General features: G+C 63.2%; 1 protein-coding gene across 5 annotated transcripts in view; it reads left to right on the forward strand.

Annotated features, from left to right (window-relative positions):
• The window catches only part of CACNA1A (calcium voltage-gated channel subunit alpha1 A), a 115,169-nt gene extending 98,293 nt beyond the window's left edge, over positions 1–16,876 (forward strand). For 2 of the 5 annotated variants that reach the window (XM_055126215.1, XM_055126213.1), the window contains exons 32-47: positions 2,616–2,732; positions 2,968–3,033; positions 3,158–3,273; positions 4,008–4,158; positions 5,560–5,687; positions 7,963–8,059; positions 9,948–10,053; positions 10,544–10,651; positions 10,729–10,829; positions 11,600–11,709; positions 11,797–11,935; positions 12,013–12,126; positions 13,773–13,808; positions 14,267–14,456; positions 14,549–14,766; positions 15,167–16,876. In XM_055126215.1, coding sequence (XP_054982190.1) covers positions 2,616–2,732; positions 2,968–3,033; positions 3,158–3,273; positions 4,008–4,158; positions 5,560–5,687; positions 7,963–8,059; positions 9,948–10,053; positions 10,544–10,651; positions 10,729–10,829; positions 11,600–11,709; positions 11,797–11,935; positions 12,013–12,126; positions 13,773–13,808; positions 14,267–14,456; positions 14,549–14,766; positions 15,167–15,847 — 2,478 coding nt within the window. In that variant the 3' untranslated portion in view covers positions 15,848–16,876. Of the gene's footprint in view, positions 1–2,615; positions 2,733–2,967; positions 3,034–3,157; positions 3,274–4,007; positions 4,159–5,559; positions 5,688–6,740; positions 6,838–7,962; positions 8,060–9,947; positions 10,054–10,543; positions 10,652–10,728; positions 10,830–11,599; positions 11,710–11,796; positions 11,936–12,012; positions 12,127–13,772; positions 13,809–14,266; positions 14,457–14,548; positions 14,767–15,166 lie in introns of all 5 variants that reach the window. The other 3 variants (XM_055126212.1, XM_055126216.1, XM_055126214.1) reach the window with 3 other exon arrangements.
• Positions 16,877–17,376: the final 500 nt, after the last annotated feature.

Below are 17,376 nucleotides of genomic sequence, written 5' to 3' on the forward strand. Positions count from 1 at the left end.
CCGCCCCAGAACTGAACAGAAGGATGAGCTGGGCAGAGGGGTGTGGCAGGGAGGGAGACATCCTATGGCAGGCCCTCTGGGGACTGGGGGGCTTGAGCTTGTCTGGGGCTGTGTCGTGGGGTCCAGGGCTCAGGAGAAGGTAGGGTTCGGGCAGAGGAAGCGTGTGGCTGGAGTTTGCAGGGACTTTTGGGGACCCCCTCCCGAGCCAGGGTGGTTAGGGGATGTGGCCCTCAGAGTCAAGAGCTTGGGTCCCTGTGGGTGTTCTAGGGTCCTCCTGCTCAGCTGGGGGGGCGCAGAGAGGCGAGATGGGGCTGTCTGCAGGAGAGGTCTCATCGTAGTGTCACCCCCACGTGTCCTCCTGCCGCATGTCCCCCTCACAGCCTTCCGGTGCTTCCTGCATGCGCTTCCCCGCACCCCGTGCCTGCCACTGCATGGGGGGCAGTCTCCATGTTGTGCCCCCACCCCCGTGAAGGGATGGCTTGACCTCTGGGCATGGCTGGGGGGGTCGGGCTCCCCCATCTCCAGGTGGAACTGGGTGGCCGGGCACCAGATCAGAGAGAGGCCCAGGCTGTGGGGGGGTCGGGGGACACTCAGGGCCAGTGTCAGGGTAGCGCTCCCTGCCCTCTCCACTGCCCCGCAACCTGGGGGCCTTAGGGGCCTCCAGCCAGCACCCGCTTCCTTCAGCCCCACCCTCACGCCTAGATCCAGGCACACCCCACCCATGCTACGGCCCCTTAGAATCACTCAAATCCACCTTTCCAACTCCCTTTTTCTTTTCTTTTTAAAACTTTTTTGGGTCACATCCAGCGATGCTCAGGGGTTACTCCTGCTCTGCACTCAGGAATTACTTCTGGTGATGCTCGGGAGACCATATGGGACGCTGGGGATTGAACCGGGGTCAGGCGCGTGCAAGGCAATCGCCCTCCCCGCTGTACTATCACTCGTGCCCCTCACTTTTTCTTCTTTTGACTCACGGGGCTCCCCAGCTGAGCCACCGCCCACACCTTTTGGGGCAACCTGCCTGCCCATCCCCCATCCTATGCCATTTATGGGCGGAGCCACCGGTCACTTTAAATCTTGCCCCTGTGGCCCCAAATCCCAGCCAACAGAATGGCTAACAACACCCCCCAGCACCCGGTGAGTCTCCCCACGGCAGGGGGGTCTCAGGACCACCCACCTGTGGCTAGAGGGCCACACAGAAACTGGGAGGCAGGTGGGAGGTGCAGCCCCCTGAACCCCCAGTCACTGGCCAGAAATTGGGTGTGCCAATCCTGGGAACACCCTCCTGGCCTTTATTTTTTTAAGACGAGAGGGGGAAAGATATTTGAAGCTGCACTTAGGTTCATTCTTTCAGCCCGTGCTTGACTTCCTGTCTCTGGGCTTCCCCCACCAGCGCCCTCTGGAGGCCGCGGCGGGAAGGACAGGCGCTGTCCCCCACCAACTTTCCAGGCTCCGCGGGGGCCCTTCCCCGCGGACAGGGGGGTGGGAGTCAGAGACAGCCACCTAGGCCCAGGGGTCCTTAAGCCAAGACAGGGGCCACCCAGGGGGTCCTGGGGGCAGGGACGGCCCCAGCACCGGCCCCTCGGTGCTGCCCCCGCCCACGGGTGCCGCGTACTTACTGCTTCCCGCAGGCCTGGTCCCGCGCTATGCTACTGCACCCAGCCCCCGGAGCTGAGAAGCCATCCCTGAGCGGGGGGAAAAGGGCCCCAAATGCATCTTCTCCGACTCAGCGGGCAGCGCGGACTCGCCCTGCGGCCGACCAGCCCCAGCTCCCTCCCGTCCTCCCCATGCCCGCTCGCCAAGGGGGTAAGAACAGATGCTCGTGCGCTTCTCCCGTTGGCTCCAGCCGCTGCTGCTCTTGGCCGCGGGGTGAGGTCAGGGCGGGCAGGAGCGGGTGGGCCGCTCGGCCGGGCAGGGCAGGGCAGGGCAGGGCAGGGCCAGGCGCCCGGTGAGTCCCCGTCGACAGATGCATTTCCGGCCCGGGAGCGCGACATGCCCTGGGGAGCCCCGCACCTCCCCGCCCCGCACGCGGCGCCCCGGCCTGAGCGTGCTGGCCCCCACCCCCGCGCGCCCCCTCCTGGCCCCCTCGTGTCGTTGCATCCTACACGTGTGATGAATTAGGCAACTTGCCGGTGCCTCCTCCGTCTCAGTGCATTTGGTTGTTGGGAGAAGTAAAAACCATCTCGATTTTTCTTTTTCTTTTTCTTTTTTTTTCCTGATTGGATGATTCGGATATTATTTTCTTTTTCTTCTTCTTTGGTTATTTCTACCTCCCCTCCCCCTCTCTTGCATCCCTTCATTTCCTCCCTTTTTCTTTCATTCTCCTCCCTTCGGAGGGTGGGACTGGCTGGGTGGGTACCTTATTTTCTCTTTCCACCTTTTCTCTCCCATTTCCTCCACCCCGCACCTCGACTTTGTTCCTTTTTTGTTTGTTTCATTTTAAACCCCTCTGCACCATTGCATTAATAGTGCCTTCTCTCCTCTCCCTCCTTATTTGGGGGTCTGGCTTGCTTTTTCCTGTTGGTTGGCTTCATATAGGGGTCTCTGTAAGTGGTGATGGCTCTGAGCACCCGCGGGTGGGTGGACCATCACTCCGCTTTCTCCGTCTCCCCCAGAACAACTTCATCAACTTGAGTTTCCTCCGCCTCTTCCGCGCCGCCCGGCTCATCAAACTCCTCCGTCAGGGTTATACCATCCGCATTCTCCTCTGGACCTTTGTACAGTCTTTCAAGGTGAGCGCCCGCATAGGGCCGGCCTGAGCGGATGAGCGCACACAGGCAGTCTGACCCCGCAAGCACGCTGGACCGTGGTGGCAGACCCTGCCCCTCCAGGCGGCTCACCCATCTGCCTGGCCCCACTGTTTCATGAAGCTCCAGGATGTCTGGCGGGGTCCCAGAGCTCTGGGTTGAGAGAGGGACACCGGGTAAGGGTCCCCGGCACCCTCCCTCATGCCTTCCTTCCCGCCAGGCGCTACCCTATGTCTGCCTGCTGATTGCCATGCTGTTCTTCATTTATGCCATCATCGGGATGCAGGTGAGCGCCCGAGCCCTCCCCCAACTCGGGGCAAGCAGGGGAAGCCAGTCTAGGGATTTGTGAGGGCGCTGCCGTGGGGGTGGGGGACACGGCCACCGATGGTCAGCGTCCTCCAATTTCCCAGGTGTTTGGCAATATCGGCATCGACGTGGAGGACGAGGACAGCGATGAGGACGAGTTCCAAATCACCGAGCACAATAACTTCCGGACCTTCTTCCAGGCCCTCATGCTTCTCTTCCGGTAAGCGGGTGTACGGTCCCGCCTTTCCCTGTCATAGTCCAATAGATTTCTCCGTTCTCTTCCAAAAGGGGGCATGTCCTCCCCTTCTCTCCCAATAGTAGACAAGTCCTTTCCCTTCTTCAATACAAGGTGTGTCCTCTCCCTTTTCTTCCAATAGGGGACAAGGGCCAGAGGGACGAGGACGATAGCATAGCGGGTAGGGCGTTCGCCTTGCACGCGGCCGACCCGGGTTCGATCCCCGGCATCCCATATGGTCCCCCAAGCACCGCCAGGAGTAATTCCTGAGTGCAAAGCCAGGAGTAACCCCTGAGCATCGCTGGGTGTGACCCCCCCCAAAAAAAAAACAATAGGGGACGAGTCCTTTCCTGTCTCTTCCTGTAGGGGCGTGTCCTCTCACTGGTGGGGCGGGGATAATGCTTGGACAGCCCAGGGACTGTCAGGTGAGCTGACGTCCTAAGGCATGTCATGGCGTTTCCCAATCTTCGTGGAATCATCCTGACCATGAGGTATGAATTTTGGGTCACGGCCCTTCTGACGGATGAGGAAACTTGAAGCTTTTGAGAATCAGGCTTGGTGACAGTTAATCCTGGTGCAGTTTTTTCACTTGTATCTGTTTTGGTCCAGAAAACACTGGGGCACTGATGCCCCTGCTCCATGTGGGAGTCGCTCCTGGCCGTGGTGGCCTGGAGGAGGTGGGGGCAAGCAGGGTCGCTGATGTCCCTTTCTGCCCGCAGGAGTGCCACCGGGGAGGCGTGGCACAACATCATGCTCTCCTGTCTCAGCGGGAAGCCATGCGACAAGAATTCGGGCATCCTGACCCCGGAGTGCGGCAATGAGTTTGCATATTTTTACTTTGTCTCCTTCATCTTCCTCTGCTCATTCCTGGTGAGTGTGTATGTGGGGGGGGGCTGCCCCACCCCAGTCCTGGCTTCCCTCTCAGGCCAGAGCTTCTCCAGAAGAGAACCCTGTGGCATGCTGGCTCCCCCCAGTACATCCTGGAGTCTCTGGGAGTCCCGATGGCCTCCCAGCAGTGTCGCCACAACCCCCGAACCTGAAGGTCCTGGGAAGGAAACTGTGGAGGACACTATAGGGGACTCACAGCATCCCCACGACTTGTCCCCAACTCGAAGCTGGAGCAATAGTACAGCAGCAGGGCGCTTGCTCGCACAAGGCCTGGGTCCGACCCTCAGCACCCCATATGGTTCCTTGAATGCACCAGGATTGAGCCCTGAGCTTAGAGCTAGGAGTGAGCCCTGAGCATTGCTTGGTGTGGCCCAGGGTCCATGGGACAGGAGAGCCAGTAGAGGGGAGGCTCTGTCCTGGGCACAGCCCACCTGGGCTCAGTCCCTGACCCCGAATGCAGTAACCCTGGAACACAGCCAGGAGTCAGTCCTGAGCGCCACTAGGTGTGGGGTGGCCTTAACTCAGTGTGGTCCAGAAGGACAGAGACCTGCCCCACACACAAAGAACTAAGTTTTGCAAAATCCAAGAGGCAAGGTTGATGCAAACCCTTTGTGTGCTAAGGGCTAGACTCAGTTATGAATGGATGCTACAAGATAAAGTCTAACCAGCCAGCCACGTACTCATCCATCTGTCACCCACGCAGTCACCCACGGATCATTCCACTCATTCATCTACCTGCCCATCCATCCATCCACCCATCCATCCACCCACCCTACCCATCTACCCATCAATCCACCCTCTACTCACCCATTCATCCATCCACCCACCCACCCAACCACTCATCCACCTACCCATCTATCTATTCACCCACCCAACCACCCACCCACTCAATCACCCACCCATTCATTCATCCATCCATCAACCTACTTATCCACCCATCAATCCACTCCCTGACCCAACCATCTACCTACCACCCATCGATCCACGCACCCACCCATCCATCCACCCGTCAATCCATCTGTCCATCCACCCACTCATCTACCCACCCACCCATGCATCCATCCACCCATCCATCTACCCATCTACCTACCCTGTATCTATCTGTCTCTGCGTCCATCCATCCCCCAGCCCTTTTGCCTTCTGTCCATCCAAGAACTATTTGCCAGTTGCTTGCTTTGTGCTGGGCGGGACACACGAGGTTATTGTCCATGTAAAGTTCTCTGTGGTCTTGTAGAGGGATTGGGGGACTCTGGGAGGACCTTGGCCTTCCCCGTACTCCCCATTCTCTCTCTTGTGCTCCCTGTGTTGTCTTTCTGGATCCGGGTTCCCTCTCCCTCTGCTTCAGCGTGTGTGTGTTCGGGTCTCACTGTGGGGTCCCCACAGATGCTGAACCTCTTCGTTGCTGTCATCATGGATAACTTCGAGTACCTGACACGGGACTCCTCCATCCTGGGCCCGCACCACCTGGACGAGTACGTGCGCGTGTGGGCGGAGTACGACCCCGCTGCGTGGTAAGGCAGCTCCCCCCGGGTTGGGGTGCGGCTGGGCACTGGGGGGCGGGGTTCATAGGAATGGGCACCCTGGGGGCGGGGTCTGGGGCGGGGCACCCAGGGAGGGGGGTCCTCGGGGCTGGCACCCAGGGGTGGGACCTCGGGGCTGGGTCCCCACCTCGAGGGCTACAGGGCTGGGCACCCTGGGGGCGGCATACTCCGGGAGCCTGTGAAGCTGAGAGGGTCCAAGCCTCCCCCCCTCCACCCGCTCCATGGACACCCCTGCCCGCCACGGTTCCGACCCTTCAGCTCCTCTGAGCGCCGCGGAGCGTGAGAATCGTGTCGTGGGCCAGGGTGGGGACACCCAGAGCTGGCCTGGCACGGTGCTTAGGAACAGCCCGCAGACAGCAGACCCCAGCCCGCCCAGCCGGGACACCAGGACCCCACCCCGAGCCGAGGAGACCCAGGCTCCAGGGCCCACCATCTAAGGAGACTCGGGGGTCCCCACGTGGGCCAACCAGGATGCGGCTGCACACTGCAGGCTGCTCCACATCCAGCCTCCATGCCCCACCCCCACCCAGTGCGGGGTAGCGGGGAGCCCCACCACCTGGCTGCCGTCCCCTCAGGGGTCTCCTAACTGTCCCCTTCTGATGGAGGTCAGTAGTGCCCAGGCCCTCTGCCCTCCCCACTCTGCCCTGTCCCAGAACCCCCAAACCAAGTAGATGGTGGAGGGGCTACAGAAAGTGTCCCCCTGGGGGCTGGAGCGATAGCACAGTGGGCAGGGCATTTGCCTTGCACGCGGCCAACCCGCGTTCGATTCCCAGCATCCCATATGGTCCCCTGAGCACCACCAGGAGTAATTTCTGAGTGCAGAGCCAGGAGTAACCCCTGTGCATCGCTGGGTGTGACTCAAAAAAAGAAAGCAAAAAAAGTTGCCCCCGCCCCCCTCCAGGTCCCCTAGGAGCTCTTGATGCTCAGACCCCAGGAAGCAGCTCAGGGACCCTCCCCACAGAGCCCTGCAGGCCGAGGGCCCCGCTGCCCCCAGCCCACTAATGGCCTGTCTTCTCCTTGCAGCGGCCGCATCCATTATAAGGACATGTACAGTTTATTACGAGTCATTTCTCCCCCCCTCGGCTTAGGCAAGAAGTGCCCACATAGGGTGGCGTGCAAGGTCCGATTCCGCCCGCGCTGCCCCCCCCTGGAATGAGCGCGGCTTGGGGTCCCCATATATATATTTCATATATATATATATATATACACACACATTTATCTCTCCAAACGGACCACACGGAGCCGGCCGCGCATTAGACCCGAAGAGTCTCTGCCCACAGAATGCCCGGCGCGCCCCCAGACGCATGGACCATCTGCTGCGCCCCAGCCATGCCCGCTTGCTCCCAGCTGCCCGCCTGGGAGTCTTTGCAGCCCCCCCAAATCAGACCCAGGGGGCGGGCGGGATGGGGACTTCGCATCGTCCCCCCAACAACCATCCCCTCTAACTCTCCCTCATCCCTGCGCCCCTGGCCCTCCTCCCACACCGCCCCGGCCTCCTCCCGTTCAGAGACCAGCCTCAGGCATCCAGTGAGCACCCCCATTTTTCCAAATGCCACGGGACCCCGAGTGTGGCTTACGGGCCTGTCTGAGGGAGAGAACCCCAGCGCCCCCCAGCGCCCCCTCCCGGAGCCCGGATGAAATCTGACGTTTGTTTCTCTTCTCTCTCTCCCCCTGCTCATAAGCAGTGAAGTGACCCCTTTTTTGTTTCTCAATGACCTTCGCTTCCGTTTTTCCCCCCACTGCGAGCCTCTTCTCCCTCCGCCCCCTTACCCTGTATCTTTGTCACCCGTTGTCCTTTGCGTTGCTGTCTTTTTGTTCATTTCTTTGACTTTCATGTTCTCGATTTGGGTGGTTGGTCTGGGCGGCTTTTGTTTGGGGGTCTTCGGGATCTCGGTCTTTGTCACTGGGGAGTTGTTTCTGGAGTGTGTGTTTTTGGTTTTGTTTTGGACAATCGTTCGTGGGTTTTCTGCGGTTTGGGTTTCTGCTTGGAGGGTTGTCTTGTGTTTGGTTGGAGTCATGGGGATTTTCATTGGGGTTGTTGTTTGGGGGCTGTTTTCATTTCATTTGTGTTTTGGGGATTTGACTTTTGTTTCGTTTTCTTTGGGGGAGCTGTGGTCGGGGTCGGGTTGTGTGTGTGTCTCCCCTCCGTTGCCGTATCTTCCCTGCCCTCTGCCCGTCGGTTCTCTGTCCCACCCGCACCCCGTTGTTTTTGTTTTTTTTTGTGCTTGTGTCTCGGCGCTGCCAGGGGCCGCATGCCTTATCCGGACATGTACCAGATGCTGCGGCACATGTCCCCGCCTCTGGGCCTGGGGAAGAAGTGCCCCGCCCGGATGGCCTACAAGGTAGCTACCCCGCCCCTGGCCTGGCCCGGAGCCCCCGGCCACCTTTCCAGCCTTACTTTTCTCTTCTTCTTCTTCTTCTCCTTCTACTTCTTCTTCATTTATTTTTCCCCCCTCTTTTTTTTTGTTCTTGTTTTTTTTTTCCCCTTTTTCTCTTTCGTTTTTGACCCTGAGCCACCGGCCTCTCCCCACTGTGCCCGAATCCCCCCAAACCGCCTGTCGCTCTGGTGAGTGTGTCTTGGTGCTCTGAGACTCCATTATGGCAGACACGCAGGGGGGGAGGGGGGAGCCCCCGGGCGCCCCGGACCCAAATCGGACACAACCGAGCTTTTAGGGGATGGCCCCCAGCCCCCCCGCGGCCCGAACCCCGGCCATCGCGTGCACTATGGGGTGCCGCTCCCGCCCCGGCCCAGAGACGCAGAGACCTTGATATGTCTTTTGTATCTTGCGTCCCCCAGATCCGGGCGACTCTGAAGCTGATCTCAGACCTCAAGCCCCCCCTCCCGGGGGCACCCCAGTCTGCCCCCGCACCCCACTCACCCCTGGAGTCGCTCCCTCAGCCCTGTCCCTTACCACTCACCCCACCCTCCCCCCAGATTCGCCCCCCCAACATCCTCTCATGTTCCAGACTGGGCAGGTGGGCCGCCGCTGGACCCCTGGACCGTGGCACCCCAGCGCAGGCCGTGCACGCTGCCTTGGCAGGGGCCCTGGGCAGACCAGCACCCATGCGGCCGGGGCGGGCGGGGGGTGCATGTAGCTGATGGAGCCCAGCGGCCGGCAGCCACCCGGAATCTCCCTTGGCACCCCAAGACTCTGTTCGCCCCCAGCCACAAGACCCTCAGGAAACTTTCTGTGTCTCCCCCCAACCCCCAAAACGGCCCTGTGACCTCATTTCCCACCTCTACCCTTTGGTCCACTCTGGGTGGACGGGAGCCCCCCTAGCCCTGTCCAAAGTATCTCCCGCACCCCCTTCGGGAGAACGGCGTCCTGCCTGCCGCCCTGCACCCCCCTCCCCATCTCTCCTCCCTGTCCCGGTCCCAGGCTCCCTTTTCCCAACTCTCCAGAAGAGTTTGGGGGCGGGAGACAGGGAGGAGTGGCCCGGGTGATGGGGCTCAGGAGCCCCTCTGCGCCTGGGGTCACAGACGCTTCACGGCGCTGAAATCCACAAAACTGCACGCAAAAGCTCCTTGAGCAGTGCACAACACGCTCGGCTGTGCCCGGCGAGCATCAGGCCCACAGCCCCCCCACCCCGGCCTCTCTCCCGGCCTCCTTCATCCCACCCCGTGTTCCCCGTGGAGGTGACTTCAACCCCTGTCCCCTGCCCTCCACCCCCACCCCCGGGGCACACAGCCCCTTCTCCTGGGGCACAGAGAGAAGCTTTTCTCCTGGGCCACGGGCAGACGCCGGCCCGCGTAGAGAGCACCCCCAATCCGGACCCACCCCAGACCCACTTCCCGCGGAGCTATGACTGAGTCTCGAGATTCCGTCGCATGCATCACCCGTCTGCCGTTCTGTGTCACCGCTCGCATGCCGCCAGGGGGCGCTTCTCCCCGAGCGCGGGCCTGGCCTGGGGCGGGGTGGGAGCCGGCGCTCCCCGCCCCACCCCACGGGCTGCTGCATGCTCTGCTCCTGACCTGCCTGCATCCTTCTCTCCCCGGGTCAGAGGGGGCTCACGGGGAAGAGCTCGGGGGCCCGCAGGCCGCCCAGGGGAGCCCCAGCCGCGCCCACAGTGGCCAGCGGCCTGGGGTCCCCGGGAAGAGGTGGAGTCGGGCTGGGGGCGCCGAGCTGCTCCCGAGGTCTTCCTCGGGCCCCTTCCGCGGGTGGGGCGGGTGAGGCCGGAGGGGGGGCCCACGGGGGACCCAGTCGTGACCCGCGTGCCCGTGTCCTGCAGAGGCTGCTCCGCATGGACCTGCCCGTGGCGGACGACAACACGGTGCACTTCAACTCCACGCTCATGGCGCTCATCCGCACGGCCCTGGACATCAAGATAGCCAAGGGTGAGGGCGGGGGACCGCCTGACCCTCACCCGCCTCTTCCCTGCGGTCTCGCCGGCGCCCTCTGCTGGCCGTGTGGGGAGGTGTCCCCTGGGCCTCCCACGCCCCCACCTGGGGGCTAAGCTTGAGGGGTTCCTCGCGGGCGTCCTCTGCTGGTGGTGCAAAGAAGCGTCCCCTAGGCCTCCCGCGCCTCTACCTCGGGGGCTGAGTTGGGCCTCTGGGGGGGTGTCTTTGCTTTAACCATGTGGCCAGTGTCCTTTCCATACCTGTTAGGGACATGTTTGAGCCGCGCCTCCACCCCAGAGTTGGGGGTGCTCAGACAAGGTGAGGCAGAGGCCGTCAGAGGCACCTCCGGGTGCCTGGCAGCAGATGGGCAAAGGCGTCAATCTGAGCGAGGTGTCCCCACTGAGCACCCCAACCCCCGCGGCACGGCTGTTTCTCCATGAGCCCCGCACGACCCACGGTGCCCCCCTCACGGCCCCTCTGTGCCCAGGAGGTGCCGACAAGCAGCAGATGGATGCCGAGCTGCGGAAGGAGATGATGGCCATCTGGCCCAACCTGTCCCAGAAGACACTGGACCTCCTGGTGACCCCCCACAAGTGTAAGCCTCGGGCCAGGTGAGGGGGTGGCCCAGCCAGTGCAACCCAGCGGTGCTCAGTGACCCTCTGCCGCCCCCAGCCACGGACCTGACGGTGGGGAAGATCTACGCGGCGATGATGATCATGGAGTACTACCGGCAGAGCAAGGCCAAGAAGCTCCAGGCCATGCGCGAGGAGCAGGTGAGGACCCCAGCCAGGTGATGGAGAGGGAAGACCAAGCAGGGATGGGGGTGGGGGTGGTGGAGCTGCTACCAGACAGGGTCAACAGCCCATGCAAAGGCCCTGAGGCAGAGCAGTGAGCCAAGCCCGGTGGACAGGGAAGAGATCAGTGTGCAGAGCCAGAGGGGCAGTGGGAGTCAACAGAAGGCGGGGCAGGGGGCATCCAGCGGGTTCCGCTGTGGGTGAAGCTTGAACTTAAACCTGGGAGTGAGTTGGAGATGCTGCAGCCAGGAAAGGGCTTCACAATGGTGCCGCAGTGCCCTCTGCTGGCCAGGGGTGGTGGGATGTCCAGGCAGCTGCCCTGGCTTGGGAGGGAGCGTCCATCTGGCAGTGTGCTGGGGGGCGGGGCAGTCACCAGTAACGAATGACTTGGGGGAGCTGGAGCAATCGGACAGTGGGGAGGAGGGCGCCGGCCTTGCACGTGGCCGCCCGGGTTTGATCCTTGGCATCCCTGGAGTCCCCGGAGCACCGCCAGGAGTGATCCCTGAGCACCATCTGACTTGGTGCGCCGAGCATATGCCAGAGTTGGGGCCGTGCCTGAGCTCAGCCCCCACAGCTCTGTGTCCCCCAACACTGCTGGGTGTGGCCCTGCCTTATGGCTCCTGTGGAACTAAATGGTTTCCTTGTGGGGGGGGCACCAAGGCGCCCCCTGCTGTGCCGTCAGCCACAGCCACAGCCGGCCCTGGGCCTGCGCGTTCCCCTGGCCGAGCCCACACTTCTCTTCCCCCCAGAACCGGACACCCCTCATGTTCCAGCGAATGGAGCCCCCGTCGCCGACTCAGGAAGGGGGCCCTGGGCAGAACGCGCTGCCGTCCACTCAGCTGGAGCCTGGAGGTGGCCTGTGAGTGTCCTCACTGGGCAGAAGGCGGGCAGGGGTCCTGGGCCAGCCCCCCGGCTTGCCCCCAGCTCCCGGCTCTGTCCCACCCAGGATGGCTCACGAGGGCGGCCTCAAGGACAGCCCGTCGTGGGTGACCCAGCGAGCCCAGGAGATGTTCCAGAAGACGGGAGCCTGGAGCCCGGAGCGGGGCCCCCCCGCCGACATGCCCAACAGCCAGCCTGACTCACAGGTGCTGCCCCCCCCCAGCACCCCGGCCCCGGGGCCCCGCCTGCCCCCTCCCCGGCTCACCCCTCCCTGTGCCCACAGTCTGTGGAGATGCGGGAGATGTGCAGAGACGGCTACTCCGACAGCGAGCACCACCTCCCCATGGACGGCCAGGCCCGCGCCACCTCCATGCCCCGCCTCCCCGCCGAGAACCAGGTGAGCGCCACCATCCTCCCCCCAGCCCCCCAGCGCCAGGGCCCCACGGGCCTCGGCTTCTGGACTTGGAAGCGGTTCCCAACTGCGGGCAGGGGGCGGGTTCCCTGGGGTGCTGGGAGGCAGCAGCATGGGTGGGGGGCAGGGGGGAGGGGGGAGCAGGTGCTCGAAGACTGGGAGATTGTGGTGATGAACACACATGCACATGTGCAAACACGCAGTCACCAGTGTACAAGCACCTGCCACACACATGTGCTGGTGTTCCCAGTACACACAGCATGCATACGTGATCCAGTACACATGTGTATATGGTGTACTCACATTCATATGCAGGCACCATCACACCTGCACATGGCTCACTCACACACACTGCTCACATACATGCATAGTCACACGTACATGTGGGTGTGCTTGCAATAGTTCATACACATGCCCCAGCAACACATGCACATGTGTGTACTCCTACGCATACATGTATGCTCATATTCATACTCTGGCACATGCACACACGTGTGCTCACACATATGCACTGTGACACATCTAGTCACATACATGGATCATCATATGCACACTTCTCTGTGCTCGCATAGCTTACACTCATGCACTGTCATGTACTCACAGGCTACTCACACTACTCAAATACATGTACTGTCACATTTTGACACAGATGCAATTACACATCGCATGAAACTTGCACATGTTACACAGCTTAAATACATGCACCATCCTTTACATGTGTGTGCACTCACATGCACTGTCACGTGTGCACAGGGTATGCACATGTGTGCATGGTCATGTGTGTCATGAGAGTGCGTGCACGTGTGGGGCGTGAGCACACGTGAGCAGTCGGCCCTGCGCGCATTTGTCCATGTGTGCCCGTGCGCCAATGCGCCTGTGCTGTGTCGCCGCTTAAGCACGAGCGCGTGCAAGCATGGCGCCACACTGCACCCGTGTTGGAGTCCCACTCTGGGGTCTTCTCGGGAATGGTGGGTGTGGGGCGTGCAGGGCGGCTTTGCCAGCTACAGCGCCCTCTGGCGGTGGTGTGGGGGCGCGTGCCCTCCCCAGTCCTGAGGTGCAGAAGCATGGGGGGGGGCTGCCCGCATGGCTGCCCTGTGCTGTGCTGTGTGCAGGAGCTGGGCGCTCGGGCCTGGCCTCCTCCGGCACCACGAGACCCTGGGGGCTCCGTCCCCAGCCTGCATGTGCCAGCCCTGCCCCTACCACTAGGATCCACCTGCCCCCAGCCCACCAAGTTTGAGCTGCCGCTGTTGGGGGCCCCCCGAATTGGGGCGGGGCAGCCTCCCCAGCTTTGAGTGTCAGCTGCAGCCAGGATTGCGCATGGCATGAGGCAGCTCCGAGGCCAGAGGCCTTGGCCCCTCTCCCTTCAGTCGGTCTCAAGCCTCTGCCATCTGTCTGTCTCCGGCCTCTGCCATCTGACTGTCTGTGTCTTGTCTGTCTCCTCTGTGCTCTGAGGGCAGGATGCCGCCTCCTGGGGGTTCCCCAGGCACCCGGAATTGTAACCCATCTTTCCCCCCTCTCCACCCCTCCTTTCTGTCTCTCTCTGGCCCCCTCTCTCCCCACCCCTCTGACTTGTGTATTTATTTCCTTCTTTCTGATTTTTCTGTGCGCACCACCCCCTGGGGCCGCGACAGAGGCGACGGGGCCGGCCTCGTGGGAATAACCTCAGTGTATGTACCTCCCGGCCGGCGCCCGGCTCTGCTGCTGTGCCCTGTGCCTGGGCACCCCCGCCCCTTCTTGGCATTGCCCCAGGCCACCGACCCCCACCTCTCTCTCTCTGGGGTCCCGACCCCCAACATCGGCAGGTCCTCAAGGTGTCTGAAAGTCCCTGCCTTGGTCCACTCCCAGCCTGTGGCCAGTGCCCCTCCTGCCCACCGATTAGCATCAGGCCCTCCCTCAGCGACTCAGCCCCCACAGAGCCCCCTGCAGGAACCATACGTGGGGGGCGGAATGGAGCCAGGATGCCTGAGGGATGATAGAGCTGCTCTGGGCTGGCCCCGAGTTTGGGGCTGAGCTGAGGCTCCTCGCGCGCCCCCCAACCGGTGGGGGCAGGAGCGTTTGCGCCCGGAGCCAGAGCCCCAGGGTTCGGGAATCAGAGGCGCTGACCAGCCTGCGGCTGTACCCCCAGACCATCTCGGACAGCAGCCCCATGAAGCGCTCGGCGTCCGTGCTGGGCCCCAAGGCGCGGCGTCTGGACGACTACTCGCTGGAGCGGGTCCCGCCGGAGGACACACAGCGCCACCACCCGCGGCCCCGCGGGGAGCGCGGCCACCGCACCTCCCAGCGCTCCCTCGGCCGCTACACCGACGTGGACACAGGTGGGCCCCCGGAGGGCGCAGCGCCCGCCCCTGCCGCCCGCCCCTGCAGCCCCGCCCGCGCCCCTCCTCACGCCCCCTCTCCCCCCGCCCAGGACTGGGGACTGACCTGAGCGTGACCACGCAGTCCGGGGACCTGCCCCCCAAAGAGCGGGAGCAGGAGCGAGGCCGGCCCAAGGACCGGAAGCACCGGCACCACCACCACCACCACCACCCGCCCCCCGAGCGGCCAGAGCACAGCCGGCCCAGGGCCCGCGACCAGCGCTGGTCCCGCTCACCCAGCGAGGGCCGGGAGCACATGGCACACCGGCAGGTGGGTGCCCCCTGGGGGAGGAGCGCGGGGAGGAGGGAGAAGAGGGAGGGGGAACGCAGAGGGTGGGAGGGGGGAGGGGAGGGGGAGGAAGGAGGAGGGAGAGAGGTTGCCCCGGCTCCCCCGCCCTGCTCCCCGCACCCGCCTCCCTCTGCCCCGCCCGCCCCGTTCCTCCCGCGTGGTTCCGCGACCGTGCCGGGCTGCCGCCGCCCGGAGACTGACCGCGACTCCGTCTCTCGTTTCTCTCCCACTTTGTTGTGTTGGTTTTGCCCCCCCTCGTCTGCCCCGCCCGCCCCGGCGGCCCCTCCCCGCGCCCCCGTGTCTCCCGCCCGTCCCGTCCCGTCCCGGTTATTTCTTCGTCGTATCTTTTTTTTTGATTCCCTTTGTTTTAATTTTCGTGTAGGGCAGTAGTTCCGTAAGCGGAAGCCCAGCCCCTTCAACGTCTGGCACCAGCACTCCGCGGCGGGGGCGCCGCCAGCTCCCCCAGACCCCCTGCACCCCGCGGCCGCACGTGTCCTATTCCCCCGTGATCCGTAAGGCGGGCGGCGCGGGGGCGGCGCAGCAGCGGGCACTGCCCGGCGGCCCGCGGAGGTACCCGGGGCCCGGGGCCGAGCCCGGGCCCGGGGAGCGGCCCCCGGCAGGGCCCCCCGGAGGCGGCGGCGGCCGCTCCCCCGCCTCGGAGCGCCGGGGCCCGGGCCCGACCCGCAGCGAGTCCCCGCGCGCCTGCCGGCACAGCGGGACGCGCTGGCCGGGGAGCGGGGCGCACGCACCCGACGGGGCGCCCCGGCGCGACCAGGGCGGCTACTACCGCGGCTCCGACTACGACGAGGCCGACGGGCCGGGCGGAGGGGAGGAGCCGGGGCTCGGGCCGCCCCCCAGCGCCCGGCACGTGTGTCCCGGGGCCCCCGCGCACTCGCCCAGGACTCCCCGGGCCGCGGGGCGGCCGTGCGCGCCCCAGTCCCGGCACGGCCGGAGACTCCCCAACGGCTACTACCCGGCCCAAGGACTGGCCCGGCCGCGCGGGCCCCCGGCCCGCAAAGGGCTGCGCGAAGCCTACAGCGAGACGGACGACGATTGGTGCTAAGCCCGGGCGGGGGGACCCCCGCGCCCGCCCGGCCCCCCCCCGCACCCCACGCACACGCCCCCGCGGGGAGAAGCCGCGCCCAGCCCCGCGCGCGGAGGGCCCCCCTCGCACCCCACGACGGGACCGTCCTATGACCTTCCGTCCCCCACCTCCCCGGACTCTGGGGGGACCAGAGAAGGAAAGGTGGGGGCGCGCACGGCGGGGGGGGGCACCCCAAGCAGACTGGGTTGAGGGGGCACACAGGAACGCCTGAGCAGTAAGGGCGGGGCGCGGACATGGGGTGCAGTCCCGCCCCCACCCCCAACCCGGCCCTGACCCGCACCCGCACCCCCACACCACCAAGATGCAGGGTGGGGAGGGGCACCTCGGTGGACCCCGGGGTGGGGGCGGGGGGCAGGGCAGACAAACCACCCAGCCTACACAGGTTCGAATTAACTCAGCCATTTTTGGAGAACTTGGGGGGTGGGGGGGAGAATTAAAACAAAAACCAAAAAAAAAAAAAAAGAAAAGAAAAGAAAACAAAAAAAAAAGCATTTTTAAAAGAAAACAATGGGGAGAAAAAACACTGTCGCTTCTATTGATGAGTTTTATCATCTGAATTGAGTCTGTCCTTGCCCGGGTAACTTGCTGGTGGGCCGCGGGAGAAGCTGCCGCGCAAGCGCAGAGACCCTCTGAGACCCCCCCAGACCCCAATCTCGTTCTCAGACACACACGGAGTGCTTGCTGGTTATACCAAACTCTACTATTTACTGCCTGCAGAAATCAATCTACCAACAAATAAACCATTTGAAAAAGGACAAAAAAGTTAACGATTGAGAAAAGAAGCATTTTTTTCCTGACATTTGGTCCTGCTTGAAATAACAAAAGAAAAAAAAAAGAAGAAGAAAAAAAAAAAACACCAACACCAATTCCCTTGGCTTCTTTTTTCCTTTTTCCTACCTTGTTTGATAACTGTGGGCTTGGGACTGTGAATTCTTGCATGGCATTCAAAAAGAATAAAATATTAAAAAAAAAAAGTTGAATCCCAGGGCTTTGGGGCTGGAGTCCTCGTCATCCTTTTCTAAGGGATCCGGCTGGCTGCGGGAGGGGCCCTGAGTGGGCCCAGATGACAGCGGGACCTTCCCACCTGCACAGGCTGCAGAGCCAGGAGCAGGAGCACAGGGCTTGCCTTGCGTGCCAGAGTCGGGTTCAACCCCCAGCACCCCGAAAGGTGCCTGGGGCCCCATCAGAAGTGACCCCCGGGTGCAGAGCCAGGACGAGCCACGGCCACTCGGCCAGCGCCCCCGTCCTGAAGGATGTTCCTCTATGCAAGCTTGACCTGGGGTCTTGGCCTCTCTCAGGGACACAGTCACACCCGGTCCCTCAGAGCTCTGGGCTTGAGCCCAGGCCTAGCCCGCCGCCCGGTGACTGCCCAGCAAGTGGCCTCTCTCCTTTGTCTGGAGCCCAGCTGAGCCACACCCAGGGACGCGGGGGCCACTCTGCCTGTGCAGGAGTTGGGGGCAGCCTAAGTGCTGGCCACCCGCTGTGTC

The sequence above is a fragment of the Sorex araneus genome, chromosome 2 (assembly GCF_027595985.1).
Source record: "Sorex araneus isolate mSorAra2 chromosome 2, mSorAra2.pri, whole genome shotgun sequence".
NCBI lineage: Eukaryota > Metazoa > Chordata > Mammalia > Eulipotyphla > Soricidae > Sorex > Sorex araneus.